General features: G+C 38.6%; 3 protein-coding genes across 6 annotated transcripts in view; all 3 read left to right on the top strand.

The window, feature by feature from the left end:
* The first annotated feature begins 1799 nt into the window (after window positions 1–1799).
* Window positions 1800–3975, top strand: LOC133464387 (uncharacterized). Its single transcript, XM_061746312.1, has 2 exons — window positions 1800–2044; window positions 2845–3975. The coding sequence occupies exons 1-2, from the start codon at window positions 1806–1808 to the stop codon at window positions 3887–3889; spliced, it is 1284 nt and encodes a 427-aa protein (XP_061602296.1). The 5' UTR covers window positions 1800–1805; the 3' UTR covers window positions 3890–3975.
* A 7275-nt stretch (window positions 3976–11250) lies between these two features.
* Window positions 11251–11601, top strand: LOC133464389 (cholesterol 24-hydroxylase-like). The gene is made up of 2 exons (XM_061746317.1): window positions 11251–11374; window positions 11461–11601. The coding sequence occupies exons 1-2, from the start codon at window positions 11258–11260 to the stop codon at window positions 11599–11601; spliced, it is 258 nt and encodes an 85-aa protein (XP_061602301.1). The 5' UTR covers window positions 11251–11257.
* Window positions 11602–17889: 6288 nt separating this feature from the next.
* The window catches only part of ccdc85cb (coiled-coil domain containing 85C, b), a 67722-nt gene continuing 62661 nt past the window's right edge, over window positions 17890–22950 (top strand). For 3 of the 4 annotated variants that reach the window (XM_061746316.1, XM_061746314.1, XM_061746313.1), the window contains exon 1: window positions 17890–19315. In XM_061746316.1, the coding sequence (XP_061602300.1) occupies window positions 18595–19315 (721 nt within the window). In that variant the 5' untranslated portion in view covers window positions 17890–18594. The remainder of the gene's footprint in view (window positions 19316–22950) is intronic. The other variant, XM_061746315.1, reaches the window with a different exon arrangement.

Below are 22950 nucleotides of genomic sequence, written 5' to 3'. Positions count from 1 at the left end.
ACAAATTTAATTTAAGATATTGATGTGTGTTTAATGAGGCTGCAAAATCTGAGAATCAATTATCTTTTCCCACTGATACTATGAACTTCTTATCTTATATCTTCTTATCTTATATTCAGAGGTGGGTAGTAACGAGTTAAATTTACTCCGTTACATTTACTTGAGTAAGTTTTGGGAAATGTTGTACTTTTAGGAGTAGTTTTGAATCACTATACTTTTACTTTTACTTGAGTAGATTTGTGAAGAAGAAACTGTTCCTCTTACTCCGCTACATTAGGCTACGTTGAGCTGTTACTTTTCTTTTATCCCTTTTATCCGCGTACGCGTCAATCTCATGACATCACTGGGTGATTCTTTAGGAAAAATGTTTGTTTTTGCATGTTTTGTCACATTTACACAGACTCAAACACACACAGAGTTTCTATGAGTTCATGTTTGTTCTAGTTCTGCCTGGTTAAAAAAGAAAAGTACAAAGGCTTGAAATTTTGTGCTACTTGTGCTTAATTTTTTTTTATTCTGTTATTTTATTATTTATTAAAGTACTTGAATTTACGATTAATTTAATTTAATTTAGCTATTTTTTATTTTTTATTTATTTTATTGATTTAATTTGCCTGATGATTATTTTGTACTTCAGACGTTACTCAACAGTTACTCAGTACTTTAGTAGTTTTTTCAGCAAGTACTTTTTTACTTTTACTCAAGTAATTATTTGGATGACTACTTTTTACTTCTACTTGAGTCATATGATTCTGAAGTAACAGTACTTTTACTTGAGTACAATTTACATATTGGCCAATGTTTTTGAAGTGTTTAGGTCATTTTCACACCTAAAAGTCTGTTTGACTAAGTACTTTTGGTGTTGCCACACTTTGTTTTCATGTTACACCAACTTCAGTTTTTCCCATGTTATCAATATAGATAACTTGGATCCTAAATATTCAAACATGATCAACCTGGTGATTATTTTGGGTAAATATCACATTCACACTTGTAAGTGGAGTGGAATTACTCCCTCCTTGACTATATTTTTTCCTTTTTTTTTTTTTACCAACTTTAAATCTATGAAAAAGATTGATCATATGAATAGGGATGCCAAGAAACTGTACTCATCCATAACTCAGTCCTTGCTCTTTTGAATTTTATTGTACCTTGCTGTCCTTGTGCTTTTTGTTTGTTTTTGTTTCTTGTGTGAATCTGTTATCTTCACCATTCTTGCTATAATTATTTCCTAATTTTATACCTTTTTCACCCTGCCTTGATCTGTACATTCTTTGTGCTAAATAAGTGCCACATTTGTTTATTTACTGTTTTAATTTTTAAATCTAAAGAGTCAAATTCCTTGTTGGACAATGTTCGAACCTGGCCAATAAAGACGATTCTGATTCGGATAAAGTTTATAAAAAAAAAACAAATGTTTCCCCTTTATTCCTCATTCCACTGCAGTTCCTCGACTGGCCGATAGGGGGTGATGGTAAAAGCGAGTCAATCTCCATTGACTCCCATGTTGAAATGTCCGACTTTGGAGCAGAAATACACATATTTACAGCCTGGTTCAAAAGTCCATTTTGGTCCCAATCGTCTGATTTCACACACATGACAACTCTAAGGGGGATACATTGTTTTGTACCACGCCAGGAGAGTTTATATCAAGCAATAGGTCTATTTCTCTAATATGATTGATTGACAGTCGGCTCAGCCAATCACAGGCCGTTTTCACTTCCTTATTTTCGTTTCAGAAATCAGCGGGTCACGTGACCGAATCATTGTTACACAGGGTCCATTCTGCCACATGGCATCTAGATATGGAGCAACAACAAATGTTAGGGATCTTGGGTTCCTTATTTGATTTCATGCAGGTGTACCACACAGTTTCCCTGCAACAGTTTGCTCAGTATGAGCAGCAGACGAGGCAGCGGACTGTCGAGGGCATTGCCTTTTACTTGAGGCGAATGAGGAGGCAACGTATGAGACGGCGAGCCCTGCAGAGAGAGAGGGTTAAGAACATCCACATGCTGTCCCGGTTATACAGATGCAGAGCAAGGTATGGCAAAGCAGAATGTGTTCATATAATTGTTCCTAGAGTGACTTATTCACAATATAAGCACTGAATTTAATTGCAACTCCATGCACTTGTGTTTAAAGTTATATTATATGCCCATCCCACGTTTTCAGAGACACTACTCATGGTTAATAACTCAAAAGAAGTTGTGAGAAAGAGTAGTGGAAGCTAAACTAAGGACCGCGGTTGAATTGGTTTGATATTGGATATTATGAATTCAACACCCATAAAACTTGTGATACATACCACTGATTTTGGTCATATTGCTTGTGATGTGTTCATGGTCATCTAGACTATATATCACAAAACAGTAATTATTAAAAAATCATATATAGGCCTATGGGCTGATTTAAAAATCATATATATGGGCTGATTTAATGTGGTTTAATGAAAACAATTTGTGTTATGTATCACAAGTTTTATGGGTGTTGAATTCATTAAACCACATTAAATCAATAATTTTTTTTTTTTTAAATCGATCTTTAGACATATGAATCGATTTTTAGGAATTAATATGAGAATCGATTTAGAATTGGGAAATCGATTTTTTTCAACACAGGCCTACTATTTAGGAGAGTGGTAGTCTAGTGGTTACAGAGAAACCCCCAGGATGGCAATCAAAATAAACCGCTTTGGGCCCTTGACAAGGACAATTTCCTGTGAGTGTTTCCATGTAAAATGACAAATAAAGAGATAATAATTATAAATTAATGAGGGACTCATAGAAAGGTTAAGTGTATTACCTCCATTTTACATTAATTCCCTTATTGTTGTCCCTCCAGAATCACATGGGCCCGGCCACGCACCTCAACCTGGTGGGATTCTGCTATCAACACCTGGGATGAGAGGGAGTGGCAAAGAAACTTCAGGATGTCTAAAACCTCATTCCTGCATCTGTGCGACATCCTGCGGCCCAATCTGACGCGGCAGCGCACTAGATACCGGTGTCCACTCGCTGTTGAGCTGCGGTTGGCTATCTGTCTGTGGCGGCTCGCGACCAACATGGAGTTTCGTTCTATCTCCCACCTGTTTGGTGTCGGTATCTCCACAGCCTGCAGTGTTACCCAACAAGTTGTGACTGCAATTAATAAGATAATGAAACCCCATTACATTAAAGCGCCGTCCGAGCCAGAGGTGAGGGAGATAGTGCAGGGCTTCAGGGATAGGTGGGGGTTACTCCAGGTTGCAGGAGTAATAGATGCGACTCACATTGGAATTTTAGCGCCGGCCGAGGACCCTACCGACTACTACAACAGGAGGAGTTTCTATTCCGTTGTGTTGCAGGGTGTGGTAGATGACAAAATGAAGTTTTGGGACATTAACGTCGGCTGGCCGGGTAAACTACACGATGCCAGAGTTTTGGTCAGCACTTCCATGTACAGTAGAGGCCAGAACTGCACATTGTTTCCGGACTGGACCGAAAGACTGGGGGATGTGGACGTGCCGCTGCATATTGTCGGCGATGCCGCCTACCCACTACTGCCCTGGCTGCTGAAGCCGTTCCCGGAGGGCGGGGGGTTAACGGAGGCACAGACACACTTCAATCATCGACTCTGGGAAGCAAGAGTGACTGTTGAAAGAGCCTTCGGACGCCTGAAGGGTCGCTGGCAATGCCTTCTCAGGAGATGCGATGCACACATTTCCCTCATCAGCCACATAATATCAGCCTGCTGCGTTCTACACAACTTCTGTGAAATTGCTAATGAGGACTGGGAAGATGAGGATCTCGCGGCTGACGTGGATGACATTGTGGACCTAGAAATCGGTGATCAGGCCAACTATGGGGGGCAAATTAGGGATGCACTGTGTGCACATTTGGCACAGTAATACTTTAGTAAATGTATTATTGTGCAGTATTTATATTTAATTTTATACTTGTGTAATATTTATTTAAAGCCTAAAAGAACATTTACTAAACTGTTACTATTTTACTTTATGCATCTGACAGTTGTTTGCTTTAAGCAGAATTTTTGTGGGTTTTTAACTTTGTAAGGAAGTAAAAAGAAGAGAAAATATTCATGACTTATTTGTTTTTATTTATTACAGACAGCCATATTGGCTTCCCATCTTTTCATCCAACTTTCGTTTCTTCATACCCCTTTTCAGACAATTTGCATCAATCAATGTCATATCTGAAGCTATAAATACTTACAAGTTGATTCAATTGGAAATATTGTTTATATTATTTTTCTATTATGTACATATGTATGTATATATATATATATATATATATATATATATATATATATATATATATATATATATTGTGACAATGAGCTAATACTGGTGGATATGTATATGTTGTTTGGGATTGTTCTTTTGTAAATACTGTTTACAAATCAGTTTTGTGGCAATAAATTCATTCATTCATTCATTCATTCAGGTAGCTTTCAGTCACTTTCTCAAATCTGTCTTTGCATTATACTTCTTTTCTGAGCCCAAGCTACATCCTGCAAACATCATGAAAGACGTCATTAAAACTATGCCTAATTCTAATTGGTCCTATTGTCTTATTTTTTGATAAGAAACCAGGGCTAACAAACAAATTAAGCCAAAACATAGCAAACCAACTTCTAAACATATGTCTATTGCACATTTCTGGTCACACATTTCTCATGAAGTACAATCACTAACTTACGACGGAGTATTAGGGCCAAACTAAGACAAAAAAAATTGGAAATTACGAGAATAAAGTCGTAAAATTACGAGAATAAAGTCATAATGTTGCGAGAATAAAGTCGTAATAGAATAAAGTCGTAATATTACGAGAATAAAGTCGTTACATTACGAGAATAAAATCGTAATTTATGAGAATAGAGTCGTAATAGTACAAGAATAAAGTGGTAATTTATGAGAACTCTGCTGCAAAATGTTGAATATTGAGCATCTTGTGAAGTTATATTTATATATTTATAATATATTTAATATCACGACTTTATTCTCGTAATATTAAGACTTTATTCTCGTAATATTATGAATTTATTCTCAAAATATTACGACTTTATTCTCGTAATATTACGACTTTATTCTCGCAACATTATGACTTTATTCTCGCAATTTTACGACTTTATTCTCATACTATTATGACTTTATTTTCGTAATTTCCTTTTTTTTTTTCTTAGTTTGGCCCTAATACTCCGTCGTACTAATTTACCACTACTATTGGTCCTGCTGAGTGGAGTATTCGGACTTGATTGGTGCCACAGATTGCACTAGTGTCACCAGCACCATGTCCAGAGTATATTCACATTGAAGTGTTCATTTAACTTGTTAATTCTGTTGAGTATAGTAATTGTCAAATGCAATTACATATCAATGACAGCAGAATTTGTGCCTGCAATCTACGTTTGCATCACTGAATATACATTTTATGCCCCTAACATAAAATTGCAGCTCAGATGTGGCTACTGAATTTATTTCACATGTGATGGATTTATTTTAATAACAGTAAATATTCTGAAGGTTACACCAGAAAAACTTAAAAAATTTAATATACAGATCCCTGACCTCTGTAATAGATGTGGAGAAGTTAAGGGCACATTGTTCCACTGTATATGGTCAGGTCCAAAAATAAGGGAGTTTTGGGAGGAAGTTAGAGTAATAATACAGGAGATTTTATCAATTAGACTGGTGATGGAACCCAAATTTTTCCTACTGGGCTTATATCCTACAGGACATAACATAAGTCGCTCTGGAAAAATCTTCATAAATATGGGAATACTACAAGCAAAGAGAGTGATAGGTTTAACGTGGAAAAGTACTGGCAAACCGAGTGTGACGCAATGGTTCAAAGAAATGTCTTTATGTTTACCGTTGGAAAAAATTACATACACTCTAAAGGATAAACAAGAATTATTTCAGATAATATGGGAGTGCTACATCCAGTAAATTAAAAACAAAGATCTATCTGACTTACTGTGTGAAACAGGGACAGCATAACTATCCCCAGTACAGGACCACAATCATATGCTGCAACCTGAATATTATTTTATAACACCTGAATTCTCATGGACTTAAATGATCTTATTGAATGTACCTAATGTTTGAATATTGTTCGTATATGTATGTCTGTGTATTTTGTGTATCTATGTCAAAACTTTAATAATATATACTGTTGAAAAAAAAAAAAATTCTGAAGGACGTTTAAATGTATTACCAACAGTGAACACATGGTGGCGCCATAATGCAGTAAATACATTTCTGTAGCAGCTGTCAAGCTTGGTAACACGCTGAGTTGTCACTTATTTAAACTGATTCTGAAATATTTTGTCGACATATACATTTTGATTAGTTATGTGTTAAACTCATAGTTGTTTATGTGGTTATTTATTTGTATTTGAAAATGAAATGTCCTTTTATACTTTAACAAATAAACGCTATTTTATTTAACTTTTATTTAAAAATATTTAAAAATATGATTGCACAAAACCAAAAAAAACATGTACAAAAATCAATTGCATGATGATGGATATGCGTCTCTTCAGTCAGGCCACCGTTAAAGCAACTTCATTTTGCCCCCTAATAATCGTTTCCAGTTTTCCGTGGCGCCCTGAATGCACCACGGTGCTGCAAGGCTGCAGCGTCTTCACCTGCTGCCAACTTCTCTCACATGTTTGTCGTGTACCAAGAGCCATTATCGTCTCGGAGGACCCATGACCTACAACTGAGACCAAGCTTTCTGACATCGAGGAGCTTTGAGATGCTTCAGATTTCATTGAACCCTACACACATTGGAAGCAGCCCGTACCAGAACATAACCATATTTCAAATACTTTAGTCAGTTTCAAGTTATTTCAGGGCCCATTGTGGGCTCATCTTGCTTTAATGGAAGGGCAGCAACACACCCATGTGTAACTAATTCTTTGGCATCAATCCTGGAAATAAAACTGGGTCAAAACTATTCTAAATATGACTGGGCATTAAATATTCCAGTTGATCTGGAGCCTTTTTCTCGGTTACTGCTTTTATATATTTATATAACACATACACAGAAAATTCGACCACATACCTGGGCCAGAGGGACAGGCGATTAAAACTTTAGAAACTAAAAACTTTATTATATTTGGCATTTATTATATTCTAGCAACTCATCACTCATCAGTATTTGCAGAAGTTTTTTTTTTTTTTTTTTTTTTAAATCTTTTTATTGGTATTTTTTGGCAAAGATAAAATGGTACAAAACAAAAATCAAAATCAACCCCATCCGATATGCCATCTTTTAAACCCTATTTGCAGAAGTTTAGTAATTCAGCGGAAACAAATATCTATTTATCTTTTAACAACATCGTAATAATGTTTTGACTAAACGACATTCAGAAATGACCCGGATCTGCCATTAGATTTTGTCATGAGTTTTGGTTTTTGCTTTCATCATTTTGTTTTTAAATATATATTCTTTTTGGGTTCTTTTTTTTTTCACTCTTTTTGCATAAAAACCAACCACTCAGCTTTTTGGGGGGGTTCGTGATCTTTCTCTTGATGACGATCCAGAGTGATTTCAAGAGGGTTGAAATCTGGAGCATTGTTGGTTGGAAAAACCAACTTTCCTAGTCAGGGAAACATGGTTTTAATCACATACATGGATAGATTGGAGTGAAATGCCCGATCCCAGCCTTGCTGATGCACGTCCAGAACATCCTACCACATACTTTACGGCTGGAGCACAACCAGTACTCGAGTTGTAAAAAAAAATCAGGGGGGATGGTGGATTGTATCATATGGGGACAGATAATTTGTGCTGATTACAAATAATATAATATATTACAAATAATAGCAGTGACCAAAACACCTGCAGAAATACTGCAGGAATGACATAGCAGCAGTTAAATGCAGCCTTCTGTAAACTTTAAATATCCACTGGGCTTACATCAAAACACATAAATAAAAAACAGTTTTCTGAACTTATCAATATGACTCTGTCCTTCACAGGATAAGTAAAATGGATCACTGCAAAAACTCTAAATCTTAACAAGAATATTTGTCTTATTTCTAGTTAAAATGTCTCATCTTAGTAAAAAAATCTCATTACACTTAAAACAAGACTCATCCCTGGAAAAAACAACAATTTTCACCTGTTTCAAGTAGATTTTCACTTGAAATAAGTAGAAAAATCTGCCAGTGGAACAAGATTTTTTTGCTTGTAATAAGAAGATAAATCTTGTCCCACTGGCAGATTTTTCTACTTATTTCAAGTGAAAATTTACTTGAAACAGGTGAAAATTGTCAAATAAGTTATCTTTCTGGTGTTATTTTTCTGGTGATGACTCTAAATGTTGAAATAAATGTAAAACCATATTCATTGATGAAATAACATAAGGGATGGAAAGGGGGAATGGCAGTTTTACAGGGGGGGATGATTTGGACCGTTTTTATTTCAGGGGGGGATGCCATCCCCCCTCATCCCCCCTCATCCCCCCTCATCCCCCCTCAACTCCAGTACTGAGCACAACCCCTTGGGTTGTTGGCCTGTCTAACCATAAGATGACTAGGTGACGGGCCGAGCTGTAAGGTGAACTCACCTCTGCAGTCCAGATCCTGTAGTGTTTAGCCAACCTCAGTCTGGCTCTTCTTTGCTTCGTTCTAATCAGAGGTGTCTTCAGTGTTCACATTCATTACTCAGGTAGAAGTATAGATACTAGAGTTTAAAAATACTCCTGTACAAGTTGAAGTATCAACTCAAGTTTTTTACTCAAGTAAAAGTATGAAAGTACTGGTTTCAAAACTACTTAAAGTATAAAAGTAAAAGTAATGTAAGGGGGAAAAAAGCCATTAAGGACAAAAGCCATTGAAAATGAATGTATCTTAGTATAATGCAAATATATTAAAGAAGCATATATGTGTACTATTGAGCATTAACATGTGTTTCAGAGAGCAGGAGATATGATGACTAGTTGCCTATAAGTATTGTAATGGTGCAAAAAGTCAAACTTCAGAGGCATGTTATCATTTATCCTAACCTTTATTGGAATGTACATCCAAGTTTAGTTGCAGGAATCTGAGGGAACGGATGTAAGAACAAAACTGGACAAGAACATCTGAAACAACCACAACCAAATTCACTCTATCCGGATGGAGCAATTTAACTGGATAGTTTTTTTAAAGGCCGAAATGAAATAGAGTAACAAGGCTGTTTTTAAAATGTAAGGAGTAAAAAGTACAGATAATTGTGTGAAAATGTAAGGAGTAAAAGTAAAAAGTCGCCTGAAAAATAATTACTCCAGTGAAGTATAGATAACCAAAATTTCTACTTAAGTAAGGTAACGAAGTATTTGTACTTCGTAACTTGACACCTCTGGTTCTAATGAAGGATTTTTTTTAGCTTTGCATGACTTCATCCTCCCTGTACGAGCCTGTTTCCACTGTTCTTGCTGTGAACTTCATCCCACTGAGTTTGAAGGTCACTTGACGTCACTCTATGGTTGTTGAATGAGGCTCAAACGCGTCTGTGGTCATCTCTCTCTCTGATTCGCCCTTTGTTGTGCCCAGCGTCTCTTGCGTGACCCTGTTCTTGTGCACCACAGCCTTTCTTTTCTTTTATTTTCTTCTCTCTAAGTCTTTCTTTTCCACTTTTTTTATTTGGCATGGTCAAAATGGTAGGAAAATAGTTTTTTCTAACACTATTTTGCTACCAAGCTGCTCGAATAGCAAGTGAAGACTTTTACAGCATTGTTTTTCTTTCTTTTACTTTTCCTCTATTAATAGAGTTGATTCGGGTGATCACCTTATCAGTGCCATGAAGCCAAATGAGGTGTGCTTCTATTTAAGACTAAATTGCAGAGCAATTTAGGTGTGATCACAAGCAAAAGGGGTAACCCTCCGTCAAACTATTTATTAGATCATTCTGTGTAAGAAATCATTTAGTGCATTAGAATGTGTACTTCACTGCAAAAACCCACTTCTAAGAAACCTTTTTTTCTAAAAAAAAAAGTATTTTTTAAAGAAAACTGGACAGTATTTCAGACTATTTTGCTAGTTCTACTAATTCAAGTCAATAAACTTTTTATTATTACATTGGCAGATATATTTTTTAATTAAAATAAGATAGTTTTGACTAGATATAGGAATATTAGTCGTATTTCTAGTGGGGCTGTTTTAGCCCCCATTAGCGTAGCTCCAGAATATGATTGAGTGTCTGGTTTATCTGTATGACTTTTATATGACATAACAAAGTAAGAACTTCACTATATGACTTTACCATTTTGTATGCCAGTTAATTCAACTGATATTCTATATAATTGATATAATATGATATTCAGTTCAGCTCGTATGTGTGTGGGAGAATGGAGAAATTCTTCAAGGACCCACTGACATTTGATCCAGACAGATTTCACCCAGAGGCTCCCAGGTAGGGATGGGCGGTATGGACTAAAAAATGTATCACGATAATTTCTGGCATTTATCCCGATAACGATAAAAATGGCGATAAAAAAAATACCAATTCAACTCCATCTTTTTAACTATAAATCTATCACCACATTCAGTCTTTGGAGCCAAATCACTGCTCTAAAAGATACTAAATACTACTAAACTACACCAATTACATTGAATTACTAAAAACCAATTAAATTAGTACACCTGTACTGCAAAACTGGAATGACTCCTCACTCTGAGATCCACCTTCCGCCATGTTTGTTACACAAACACGTCATCAACGGGAATTGATCCTTTTTTCTTTCTTTCTTTCTTTCTTTCTTTCTTTCTTTCTTTCTTTCTTTCTTTCTTTCTTTCTTTCTTTCTTTCTTTCTTTCTTTCTTTCTTTCTTTCTTTCTTTCTTTCTTTCTTTCTTTCTTTCTTTCTTTCTTTCTTTCTTTCTTTCTTTCTTTCTTTCTTTCTTTCTTTCTTTCTTTCTTTCTTTCTTTCTGGCTCATTTCCTTCCTTCCTTCCTTCCTTCCTTCCTTCCTTCCTTCCTTCCTTCCTTCCTTCCTTCCTTCCTTCCTTCCTTCCTTCCTTCCTTCCTTCCTTCCTTCCTTCCTTCCTTCCTTCCTTCCTTCCTTCCTTCCTTCACGTACGTTGTGCGTGGATTTAACACAGAACCCTAAATCAGCTTTACACAAAAACGTCATCAACGGGAATTTATCGTTTTTACCGCGAGATGACAAATTCTTACCGTGGGAATTTTTTTTTATGGTTTATCGTGAACGGTAAAATATCACCCATTCCTACTCCCAAGTAAGAATAAAATCATTTTTTCACATAATGGCAGAGTTTGAAAGGAAAAGTGATTGTTTTCATATCTGTTTTGTAAGGCCTTATTACTGCTACTACCCCTTTGCCCTCGGCCCACGCTCCTGCCTGGGACAGAACTTTGCGCAGGTGGGCGGGACTAAATGATCAATAATTACACCCACAACACATGTGACTACATGGACTGTGCTCAAGGAGTGGTGTTGTGTTTTCAGATGGAGGCTAAAGTGGTGATGGCCAAGCTGCTGCAGAGGTTTGACTTCACCCTCGTCCCAGGACAGACCTTTGACATCCTGGACACCGGCACGCTCAGGCCAAAGAGCGCAGTGGTGTGTTCGGTTACACACAGGAAGTAACGAAACTTGGTGGCACGATGCATCCACATGACTGACGTATGTAACTAGGTGCGCTTGTTTTAACTCTCTGAGAAGGAGAGACGAGATGAGAGAGTGAGAAAAGCCTGTAATTTATTGCCCACGGCTAAAAGCAAATGCGTGAAAATGTATACTTGAATATTCACGATAGTCATTTTGTACATCGCACAGAGTAGAAGCCGAAACACATCGAGTATACTCGATATATCGCCCAGCCCTACGTTCAATACAATTTTTTTTCCCTTTCCAATACCTAGGTTTTCGGTATGAGCTGGGACCGAGTACCAACGTTATTTTTATTTTGTACTTTTTTAAATACAAAACTAAACATTTGTTGGTTAAAATTGAAAAAGAAAAGAAAATCAAGAGCTGATGCGATGGAAGTGACTTCCTTAGACTCGTGGTCAGCTATGTCTGCTGCAAAATAGTTTTTGTTTTTCTAATTCTCATATGCCCTTAGTAAAATGATATCATGTTCACAATATGTTTTTGTGAAAGTGTTCATATAACTTGTTTATTTTTTTGTTGTACAAATTATGTTTGTACATCACAATTACATTTACTTTACAGAATATGTTGTTCCACTAATGCTGCGTTTGCGACACTGAATTTTTCATTTTTCATTTTATTCTTTATTTCATTCAAAAAAAATAAAACAATTCAATACAAACACAAATGCTCTTAAATTGTGAATGAAAAGGGAGCAGAAAGAAGAAGAATCTTATCTGATCTGCCCCTTTTTCCAAGAAATAACTTCACAAATAACATAAATTAAAAATTAAGAAAAAAAACAACTAAGTGAAATAAAAAAATAACAAAAATAAAATTACTGCCGTCTTGAACTAACATATTTCATTATATTTCCTTAACATACAGGCTTTAATTGTTCTTTTGAATGTAATGTTTGATTTGGATTCTTTGTTTTCTTTATTCAGATTGTTCCATAAACTGATTCCTTTCACAGAAACACAACGTTCCATCAATTTAGTCCTGAATCTTGGTTTTATAAAAATCTCTGTTCCTTTTAAGTTATACTTGCTTTCTCTTTTTTCAAATCTTTTCTGAATGTTGATTGGTAAAGTTTTTTTATGAGCTTTAAACATAATTTGCAGAATACTATAGTCTACTAGTTCATGAAATTTCAACAATTTTAATTGATGCCCTGATAACCGTTAAATGATAGTAAAATAAAACTGCAACTAAAATTAAGCTCTAAATTAAACTCTTTTCATTTCTATTTACATTTTTTCAATTTAATATACAGTGTATAGGCCTTTTTCTGGGTGGAGTGTGCATGTTCTCCTTGTGCTTTTGTGGACTTTTCTGGGTTTTTTCATACACACTGATCAAACCCCCTTGACATGGAGATCCTGCTTGAATTTCCAAAAGAATTCTGATAGATCTGGATGAACAAAAAAGTGAGGATGTCCTGGAGTGTCTGGGGATTGGGATTTCTTCCCAGATGTCTTTCGGCTCAATTCCCATCGGGAGTTTGGAGAAAACTCAGCTCAGACTCTTTCTTGTTTTCTCTGGAAACTTCCTACAACATTTTGTTGAGGGAAAAACTGCTAACCTGCGTATGATGTTGCCGTGATGAGGAGTGTGGTTTGGTAGGCGGCAGTGTTAAAATAACATTCATGTGAATGCGAGGATGCAGGTTTTCCCAGTAGATAATTGCAGCGTTTACTCACATCACCAGTCAGTGGTCATAATGTTAGGCTTAATCAGTGTATATACCGTGTATAAACAGTATGTATGTGTTATATATGTATATAAATATAGCTTTTAAGAAAACCAATGGGTCATGTGACCTAATGCCTTCTCCTTCCCCATCGATCAGCAGTGGAGTCCTCCACAATTATTTTAGTGAATCCCCAGTAGGGATGGGCGATATTTTACCGTTCACGATAAACCGTCAAAAAAATTCCCCACGGTAAGAATTTGTCATCTCGCGGTAAAAACGATAAATTCCCGTTGATGATGTTTTTGTGTAAAGCCGGATTCATGGTTCTGTGTTTAAATCGACGCATAACGTATGTGAAGGAAGGATATGAGCAAGAAAGAAAGAAAGAAAGAAAGAAAGAAAGAAAGAAAGAAAGAAAGAAAGAAAGAAAGAAAGAAAGAAAGAAAGAAAGAAAGAAAGATAAATTCCTGTTGATACGTGTTTGTGTAACAAACATGGAGGATCTGAGTCATTCCAGTTTTGCAGTACAGGTGTAACTCATTTAATTGGTTTTTATTAATTCAATTTAATTGGTGTAGTTTAGTAGTATTTAGTATCTTTTAGAGCAGTGTTTCGGGGGCTCCAAAGACTGAATGTGGTGATAGATTTATATTTACAAAGGTGGAGTTGAATTGGTATTTTTTTATCGTAATTTTTATCGTTATCGGGATAAATGCCAGAAATTATCGTGATACATTTTTTAGTCCATACCGCCCATCCCTAATCCCCAGTGAACACAACAAAGAGTCGAAGGTGCTCATTGTATCTCCAAACACCCCAGAGACCACCCTGATCAGCCCTGATGGCATCTGTTGGAAGAAATCCCAACCCACAGAGGTCACATTATTTTATCTGGGCGTCAGTCCTGTCATACTTCGAAAGTGCCATTTTTTTTTCCTATTATAGATGCTTTCTGGAAATACGTGATCAAAACAATTTCTGACATTTTAAAATCCCATATTCTTGATCCTAAAGTCTGGATACTGGGAGATATCAGTTCATTAAATATGACTGGAAAAAAAAACTGGAAATCAGAAAACCCCCCAGCACCCAAACAGTGGATCAATGAACTTGGATCATATAGTACTCCAGAAAAAATATTGTTTTCCGTTAGAAAAAAACCTAGAGACTTTGACCTTATTTGGGGACCTTTTTTGGATTTTTTGCCTTTATTGGACTAATGATCTGAATCATCGACTATATTGATGAATGTGTTTACGCAGGACTTGATTATTTAATTTATTATTCATTTTTGTTCTAGTATTGATAGACATATGTTAAATGATTTTGAATTACGTAATCTATTGACCATATGAGGGAGGGAAGGGGAGAGGGTGTGCTGTTGTTTTTTATTTTTATTATTATTATTATTATTATTATTATTATTATTATTATTATTATTATTATTATTATTATTATTATTATTATTATTATTATTATTTATTTATTTATTTATTTATTTTGGTTTAATTAATGTTATGAAAAGTAAAAGAGGGTGGAAAATATTGATAATTATATTGTTATTGTAAATCTTATTTCTTTTTTTTTAATGCCCTCAATAAAGACATCTATACAAAAAAAAAGGAAAAAAAAAAAAAGAAAGTGCCATTTTTTCAGTTTTTCCTGCGGTGCCCCGATATATACAGTGTATAAACAGTACGTATGTGTTATACAGTACAGACCAAAGGTTTGGACACACCTTCTCATTCAAACAAATGGGGAACCGTGTCCAAACGTTTGGGCTGTACATAAATATAGCTTTTAAGAAATCAAATGGGTCATTCAATTCAATTCAATTCAATTTTATTTATATAGCGTCCAATACAACAAAAGTTGTCTCTAGACGCTTTCCAGAGACCCAGAACATAAACATAAACCCCCGAGCAATTATTACATAAACAATGGCAGGTAAAAACTCCCATAGTGGGAGAAAAACCTTAAGCCAAACAGTGGCAAGAAAAACTCCCCTTTAGGAGGAAGAAACCTGGACCAGGACCAGGTTCATAAGGGGGGACCCTCCTGCCGAAGGCCAGACTGGGGGTCAGGTACGGCAACAGCACAGCAGGCAGGTGGAAGCAGCAACAGGATGACCAGGGGTGGGGACCGCAGGCCAGCACGCAGCTCCCGAAGCTCCGGCCCAATCATCAAGCCCCAGGTTGGGGTGCAGGGTCGGGGAAAGGTTGAGAAGGGGCAGGGCAGGTCATGTGACCTAATGCCTTCTCCTTCCCCACCGATCAGCAGTGGAGTCCTCCACAATTATTTTAGTGAATCCCCAGTGAACACAACAAAGGGTCTAAGGTGTTCATTGTATCTCCAAACTCCCCAGAGACCACCCTGATTGGCCCCGATGGCATCTGTTAAAAGAAATCCCAATCCACAGAGGTCACATTATTTTATCTGGGCGTCAGTCCTGTCATACTTCATCAACAAGGCCCCGGTCCCCCCTCTCCTCCGTCTACCATGGACTGCCCCCCCCATCCCACTCTACGTTACATTAACGTAAAGATTCCAATCCTGTAACTTTCGTACAGACTCATATCCGGCACTTTATAAACCTCATTTGTACATTTCTGTCTATACATTTTACCTATCCTAAGTTCCTAAGTCACTTTTGTACAGACTCATCCGGCACTTTAAAACCTCATTTTGTACATATCTGGTCTACATTTTATTTTATTGTTTATACATTTTATTTGATCTCTTATATATTTGTTTTTATAATTGTATTGTGTTGCACCAATCACCATAACAAATTCCTCGTGTGAAAACTTGGCAATAAACCCTTTTCTGATTCTGATTCTGATTCTGATTCTGATTCGGAGTGAAGTTATTCAGTCATTAATCGAGCTTCAAACAGGAAGCTGATTTGACAATCAAAATATTTCAACAGCCACTTATAACAGACTCGGATGGTGTTTTCCTGCAAATACAGGAAAAAATAAGTATATCCAAAAAGGCTGAAAATGATGTAGGTTTACCTGAGAACTTTACCATCATCTAAAGACACAGGGCCCACTGAAAAAGCATCTGTGACCCACTTCTGGGTCCCGACCCACTAGTGTAGAATCACTGGTCTAAGGTGTTCATTGTATCTCCAAACACCCCAGAGACCATCTTGATCGGCCCTGATGGCATCTGTTGGAAGAAATCCCAACCCACAGAGGTAGGGTTGCCACCTTTTAGAAATAGATATATAATAAATAAGGGACGCCCCGTTTCAGCAGTGCAGGCGCCAAAAAAAGGGACATCCCTAAAACTTCTAAACTGCATAGAAATGTATTTATTTTATATAAAAAAAACTAAATGCTTTGATTTAAAGTTTAAAGTGCCTTAATAGCATTGAACTTGCATGACTGTACAGACAGACAACCATGCTAGCAACTGAAATAGCCTCCTATGCTACGTATGTCCACATCAGCTCAGATGTAGAATATAGATACAGGTGAAGGTCGGAAAACTTGAATATGGTGTAAAAGTTCATTTATTTCAATAATTCAATTTAAAAGGGGAAAGTAATACATTACATAGTGTCATTACATGCAAAGCAAGATGTGTTAAACCTTTTGTTATAATTTTGATGATTGAATTGTTTATTGATTTCATAATATAGAGATTTTTTATTTAGGGTTTTCATAAGCCATAATCACCTAAATTATAACAAATAAAGGCTTGAAATATCTCCCTTTAGTTGAGTACTACGAATGAAGTTTTATTCAAATATAAGTATATTCAAATTTCCCGACCTTCACCTGTATATTATGACATCAATAAATAAGAGCATAATATATGTCCGTATGTTATGTTATGTTATGTTATGAATCTTTATTTCGGCTTGTACACACTTTTTGCAGAACAAGATGAAAAAGAAAGAAAAAACAACATTTCTTTTGCAGAAAAGGTGTAGGCTGAAGCCGTAGCTTATAGGGCCTACCCTTTTTCCTTATGATCAGCAAAATATGAAACATTAGCTTTTACTCCGTGGAAACAAACAATACATAAAGAAGACAAAAAAATTGAAAAAATTATTTGTTTTATTTAATATTGCTGGGGTTTTAGACATTCTTGATTTTACACTATTTATATGTGATTTCCAGCTAAGTTTATCATCAATTATTACCCCCAGGAACTTATTTTCATATACTCTTTCTATTTCCATACCACTAATTTTAATTGTTATTTTTTTTTTTTTCTAGTGCCAAAAATTATAAACTTAGTTTTAGTTAGGTTTAATGATAACTTATTGATATCAAACCATGCCTTCACATTTTTCAGTTCTCCTTCCACTACATTCAGCAGCTGTTCCTGCTGTTATTGGTTCAATACGGAACGCAACTTTTAATTCCCAATTACGTAACAATTCCGTATTTCAACGGACGGGTGGCAAGCCTACACAGAGGCCATATTATTTTATCTGGGCGTCCAGTCCTGTTTTACTTCGAAAGTACTACTTTTCCAGTTTTTTCCGCGGCGCCCTGAACGCACCGTACTGTAGCTTTAAGGGGGCTGAGTCTGAGCTCCGCTCTCTTCATCTACCTGCTGCCCACTTCTCTCCCCGAGTCTGGATTGGCCGTCTTCAGCCAAATCCTCTTCAATGACTTCGAACCCGAGTGTTTAGACAAGGAGGAGGAGGGTGTCCGTTCGTAATTGTGTCGGGGGGAGAGGACTGAGCCCCTCCGTCCACCAGCACGCCATCATCTCATTCAGGAGCTTTACCCGAGGAAGGAGTGCTGTTTGACGGCGCGGCGCGTCGGAATCCGCATCCGCCGGTGGAAAGTGGGCTTAAATAAGACCCAGGTTTGCATCGAACGCTCGAATTTTGCGCTAATTCTGCTTTAAAGAAAAACATCTTTCCGTATTTTTTATTATTTTTCATATTTTTTACGGAGCAACGTCCAGCGGAGATGGCACACATCGCTACGGGACACGGTGTTTTTTCCTGATTGAACGCATCGTTGCAGGATCTGATTGATTGGGAATCCAATATATATAGTAATCAAAAATCTCAGTTTTTGATATCCGAAAAGGCGTTTCTTGCAGGTTAGTGGAGGTATTTGGATGTATTTGCATCACATCAATATTTCAACAGCCTGTTGAAAATCAGGGATTTTGACGCACGTTTGGAGAATGAATTCGTATTTTAACACAATCACGCGATTGAGGTTAGGTTGAACAAGTTTTCTTTTCTTAAGTGCAAAGAAAAGGACATTTCCAAGTCAGTATTTTAGAAACTGAGACGTATCCTTGGGTGAAACATGGCTAAAACCCCTGCAGAGGGTGTGCAGGACGACCTGAGCCAGCTGCAGGACGAGGAGCTGCACCGCTGGAGCAAAGAGGACCTGGCCAGGAAACTGCGCAGGGTGGACGGGGAGAAGATGCATTTAATGATCGAGCACGGCAACATGATGAAAGACATCAACCGGAGGCTGCAGGTGCATCTGCACGAGATCCGCAGCCTGAAGGAGATCAACCAGAAGCTGCAGGACGACAACCACGAGCTGAGGGAGCTGTGCTGCTTCCTGGACGACGACCGGCAGAAGGGCAAGAAGCTGTCCCGGGAGTGGCAGCGCTTCGGCCGCCACACCGCCAGCGCCATGTGGAAGGAGGTGGGTGGATACATGCTGAAGCTGAAGGAGCTGGAGGCCAACCAGGACACCGTGCTGAGGGAGAACTCTGAGCTGAAGGAGATCATCCTCATGCTGGACGAGGACCGCAGCGGGGCCGGCTCCAGGAGCTCCATAGACAGCCAGTCCAGCCTGGGCCACCTGAACGGGGGGTCGGGCACGGTCAGGGATGTCGGGGATGGGAGCAGCACGTCCAGCACCGGCAGTGCCGGCAGTCCAGACCACCACAACCACAATAACCACACACACAAGCCCTCGGAGAACAGTAAGCTGGCTCCCACCATCATCAGGAGGTCCATGGATGACCTGTCGGCACCCCACCATCACCGGAGTATCCCCAATGGCCTAAACGGTGAGTATCATGACTAAGATGATTTATTTGTGTGTTTTTAAAGCCAATGCAAACTCAAAAACCCCCATTTTGGAGTCTGAAACCCTGATTCAGGAGGCTGTTACTGCGCTTCCATGCATCAATAACCCTTTTAAAACCATGCAGAATATTAGCAATAACCTGGTTTTGCACGGCCGGCCATGTAAACACCAATAACCCCTTTTGAATAACCCGGATTTGCTCATATTCCGGTTTTTAAAAACCTGAATATGACCCCTTGGTTACTCCTTTTAAAACCTGAATATTTGGTCATGTAAACGCCAAACGGAATATCCCCATCAAACGGAACATGAATGTGTTTTCTGCTCATGTTCTGTTCACAAGGAATCCTGGTCTTTTGAGTCCAGGAAGTTCTTATAAACACGGAGAAACGCAAGACCAGGAGGAGACTAATCACTTCATAAATGTAATGAAGGATATGAACATTTCTGCATTTGTAGACGGTAGAAAGTACCGGGATAGCCAGATTTACAAGAAGGTGAGCGAAAAGTTGCGCGAAGCAGCATTTGTTTTGAATTTGGATACAGGAAGAAGAAGCAGAAATGACAGTAATTGCATCATGATGTTCTCCGTGCGTCGCTGGTTTGATCGAGATATCCTGAATGATTAATTACCATGTAAACGGAATATTCCAAATGTTTCAGTAACCGGAATATTAGCAATAACCCAAACTTTGACTGCATGTAAACGTAGTCTGTGACGTCACAGATCCAGATCTCCGTCTTTTATGTCTATCCTGCTTCACATCATGCTCCATTTACTGTACAGTGAGCGAAAATAACCGGGTCAAATTCCCTGTCTTGTTTGACCTGACTGACGGGCTGCTGTAAACAGAGCTGCAAAGACCTGATAGAAAAGGGGACGGTTGTACTGCATCTTTGCACGTGTGAGAAGTTTCAATACAGCCTCAGGATATTGTGACAAAAGGTCACATGCCAACTTTTACAGCAGTTCCCACACTCTGTTCCTTCATTTAAAGCTTTCACTCAGCTTTTTCTCGTCATAGCTGGATGCAGTCGGGCTGAAATGTGTATTACTATGTGCATGTGACTTCTCTGACAACATGCTGATCAGACATGCTGCGAAGGATTAACACGGGGTGGGCGGTGGGGGCGGGGGGGTCTTTGGCTTAACCCCACTGTAGTCTTGATTGGGGTGATTATGGGACACACTCAGGGTAGAAAAAATAAAAAATTGCACACGCAGCATCCTTAAGTGGCCACTCGAGTCCCGAGCGAACCCATCATTTGCGTCTGCACTGATTTAGGTCACTGCACTCGCAGTTCTCAAGGAAGAAGACTTAATAGCTTTTAGAAGGAGCTCAGTACAAATTGAATTTTTCGGGGTCGTTCGCTGATTATCATTACGTTCTTTGGTATTGGGACAAGCCCGTGTGAAATACATGGCCAGCGACCAGAAATCAATGTCCCCCGTGAGACCTAAATAACGTGGCCGAGAGCCGCACGCATGGATGAAAATGCCAGGATGGATCATCAGCATGCTAAGCCCTGGTTAGCCAGCACTGTGATCTGTTTGGCAACGAATAACATGAGGGGGTGGGGGGGTGAAAAATCCATCTGGCTGAAACTTTTTCATTTTATCATGATTTAGCAGGACATGGCAGCAGCATGTAGCAGCTCAGAGCAGGCGGCGTCAGATCAGATCACATGGGTCACACGTTATTATCCCTCAGACATGGACTTGTATGTGTGGTCAAAACCGTGCAGGTGACGGATGCAAAGGGTGGTGGCATGATCAGGGAAGAGCCCAGCGAGCGTTTAATCCAGAAATGCACCATCAACCACAACGTTTAGGATAGTTTTTTGGCTCTCGTTATGTAACATCACCATGGCGCCTGCAGTGACCTAGTGCCTATCTAAGCTGCTTTCTGTGCTGGACATGTATGAAATGATTCGCCCTTTAGGTCTTTTATGTTAATCACTGAAAATGATGCACATCGGTGGAGAAACGGAGATTAGAAACAATCACCACGCCCAAAACGTTTATGTTTTTAACTTTTTAGACTTTCTGGATTATTGTATGTAGAGGCAGGAAGGGCAAACGGGTGTTGTAGTCAAGACTTGGATGGAAACGTCTCCCTCGCTGGTAGGGATGGGTGATATTTTACCGTTCACGATAAACCGTCAAAAAATTTCCCCACAGTAAGAATTTATCATCTCGCGGTAAAAACGATAAATTCCCGTTGGTGACGTTTTTGTGTAAAGCTGATTTATGGTTCTGTGTTAAATCCACGCACAACGTGAAGGAAGGAAGGAAGGGAGGAAGGAAGGAAGGATGGAAGGAAGGGGGGAAGGAAGGAAGGATGGAAGGGAGGAAGGAAGGAAGGGAGGGAGGAAGGAAGGGAGGGAGGAAGGAAGGAATGATGGAAGGAATGATGGGAGGAAGGAAGGAAGGAATGATGGAAGGAATGATGGAAGGAAGGGAGGAAGGAAGGAAGGAAGGAAGGAAGGGAGGAAGGAAGGATGGAAGGAAGGAAGGAAGGATGGAAGGAAGGAAGGAAGGAAGGGAGGAAGGAAGGAAGGAAGGAAGGAAGGAAATGAGCCTGAAAGAAAGAAAGAAAGAAAGAAAGAAAGAAAGAAAGAAAGAAAGAAAGAAAGAAAGAAAGAAAGAAAGAAAGAAAGAAAGAAAGAAAGAAAGAAAGAAAGAAAGAAAGAAAGAAAGAAAGAATACATTTCTGCTGATAGGTGTTTTTGTAACAAACATGGCGGATCTGAGTCATTCCAGTTTTGCAGTACAGGTGTAACTCATTTAATTGGTTTTTATTAATTCAATTTAATTGGTGTAGTTTAGTAGCATTTAGTATCTTTTACAGCAGTGTTTTGGCTCCAAAGACTGAATGTGGTGATAGATTTATAGTTACAAAGGTGGAGTTGAATTGGTATTTTTTTGATTGTCATTTTTATCGTTATCGGGATAAATGCCAGAAATTATCTTGATACATTTTTTAGTCCATACCGCGCATCCCTACTCGCTGGCAGGCGAGAGAGAAAAAGGGGTCTTCTTCTTCTTCTTCAGCACGACAGATTTGCTCAGTTTACCGGTGGACATCCGAGTAGAGTGGCCATGTTGCGAGGTCAGATGTCCCCGTGGTGTGAGGTCTAGAGTGGCTTTATTTAATGCCGTCCAAATGCCACTGCCCCCCCCCGGGCACTTCAGGGACCAGCTCAAGGATTTCCACTCAAGTGCTAAAGGAACAGCGTCTATCTCTTCGCCAGAGACACACACGGACAGGGGGAAGACCACATTGAAGCAACTTCAATGAAACTGGATGGTTTTAAAAAGAGAAATAATGCTTTAGATAATTGGAAAGGAGTGCATGATGGGTAACCCGAGCAAAAGGCCCTGAGTAGGTCACGGTGGTGTTGGGGGGGAGTGGCTCACGGGCGCCCAGGGGGTTGGTTAGGAAGCTTGGGAATGGCGTGTTGGGGAGGCTGGGCTTCCAGAGACATCCTGCTGTCTGCTTAATTGAATTTCTGTAGCCCCAGCATTGTTGCCCCCCTCAAAACCCTTCAACCCCCCCCTACGGGATGTGTCCGAGACTGCATATTTACCGGAACACGGGGTGTGCTGAGAGC

Source organism: Cololabis saira, chromosome 18 (assembly GCF_033807715.1).
Source record: "Cololabis saira isolate AMF1-May2022 chromosome 18, fColSai1.1, whole genome shotgun sequence".
Taxonomy (NCBI): Eukaryota; Metazoa; Chordata; class Actinopteri; order Beloniformes; family Belonidae; genus Cololabis; species Cololabis saira.
Note: the sequence above shows the minus strand (reverse complement) of the source record. Positions and strands in the feature narration are given on the sequence as shown.

Bases quoted from the DNA above. Each gene is read 5' to 3' on its own strand.
- LOC133464387 (XM_061746312.1), top strand. From the start codon at position 1,806: ATGGAGCAACAACAAATGTTAGGGATCTTGGGTTCCTTATTTGATTTC. The intron at 2,045-2,844 runs GTATGGCAAAGC...TTGTCCCTCCAG, and splicing joins TTATACAGATGCAGAGCAAG to AATCACATGGGCCCGGCCAC.
- LOC133464389 (XM_061746317.1), top strand. From the start codon at position 11,258: ATGGCAGAGTTTGAAAGGAAAAGTGATTGTTTTCATATCTGTTTTGTA. The intron at 11,375-11,460 runs GTGGGCGGGACT...TTGTGTTTTCAG, and splicing joins TGGGACAGAACTTTGCGCAG to ATGGAGGCTAAAGTGGTGAT.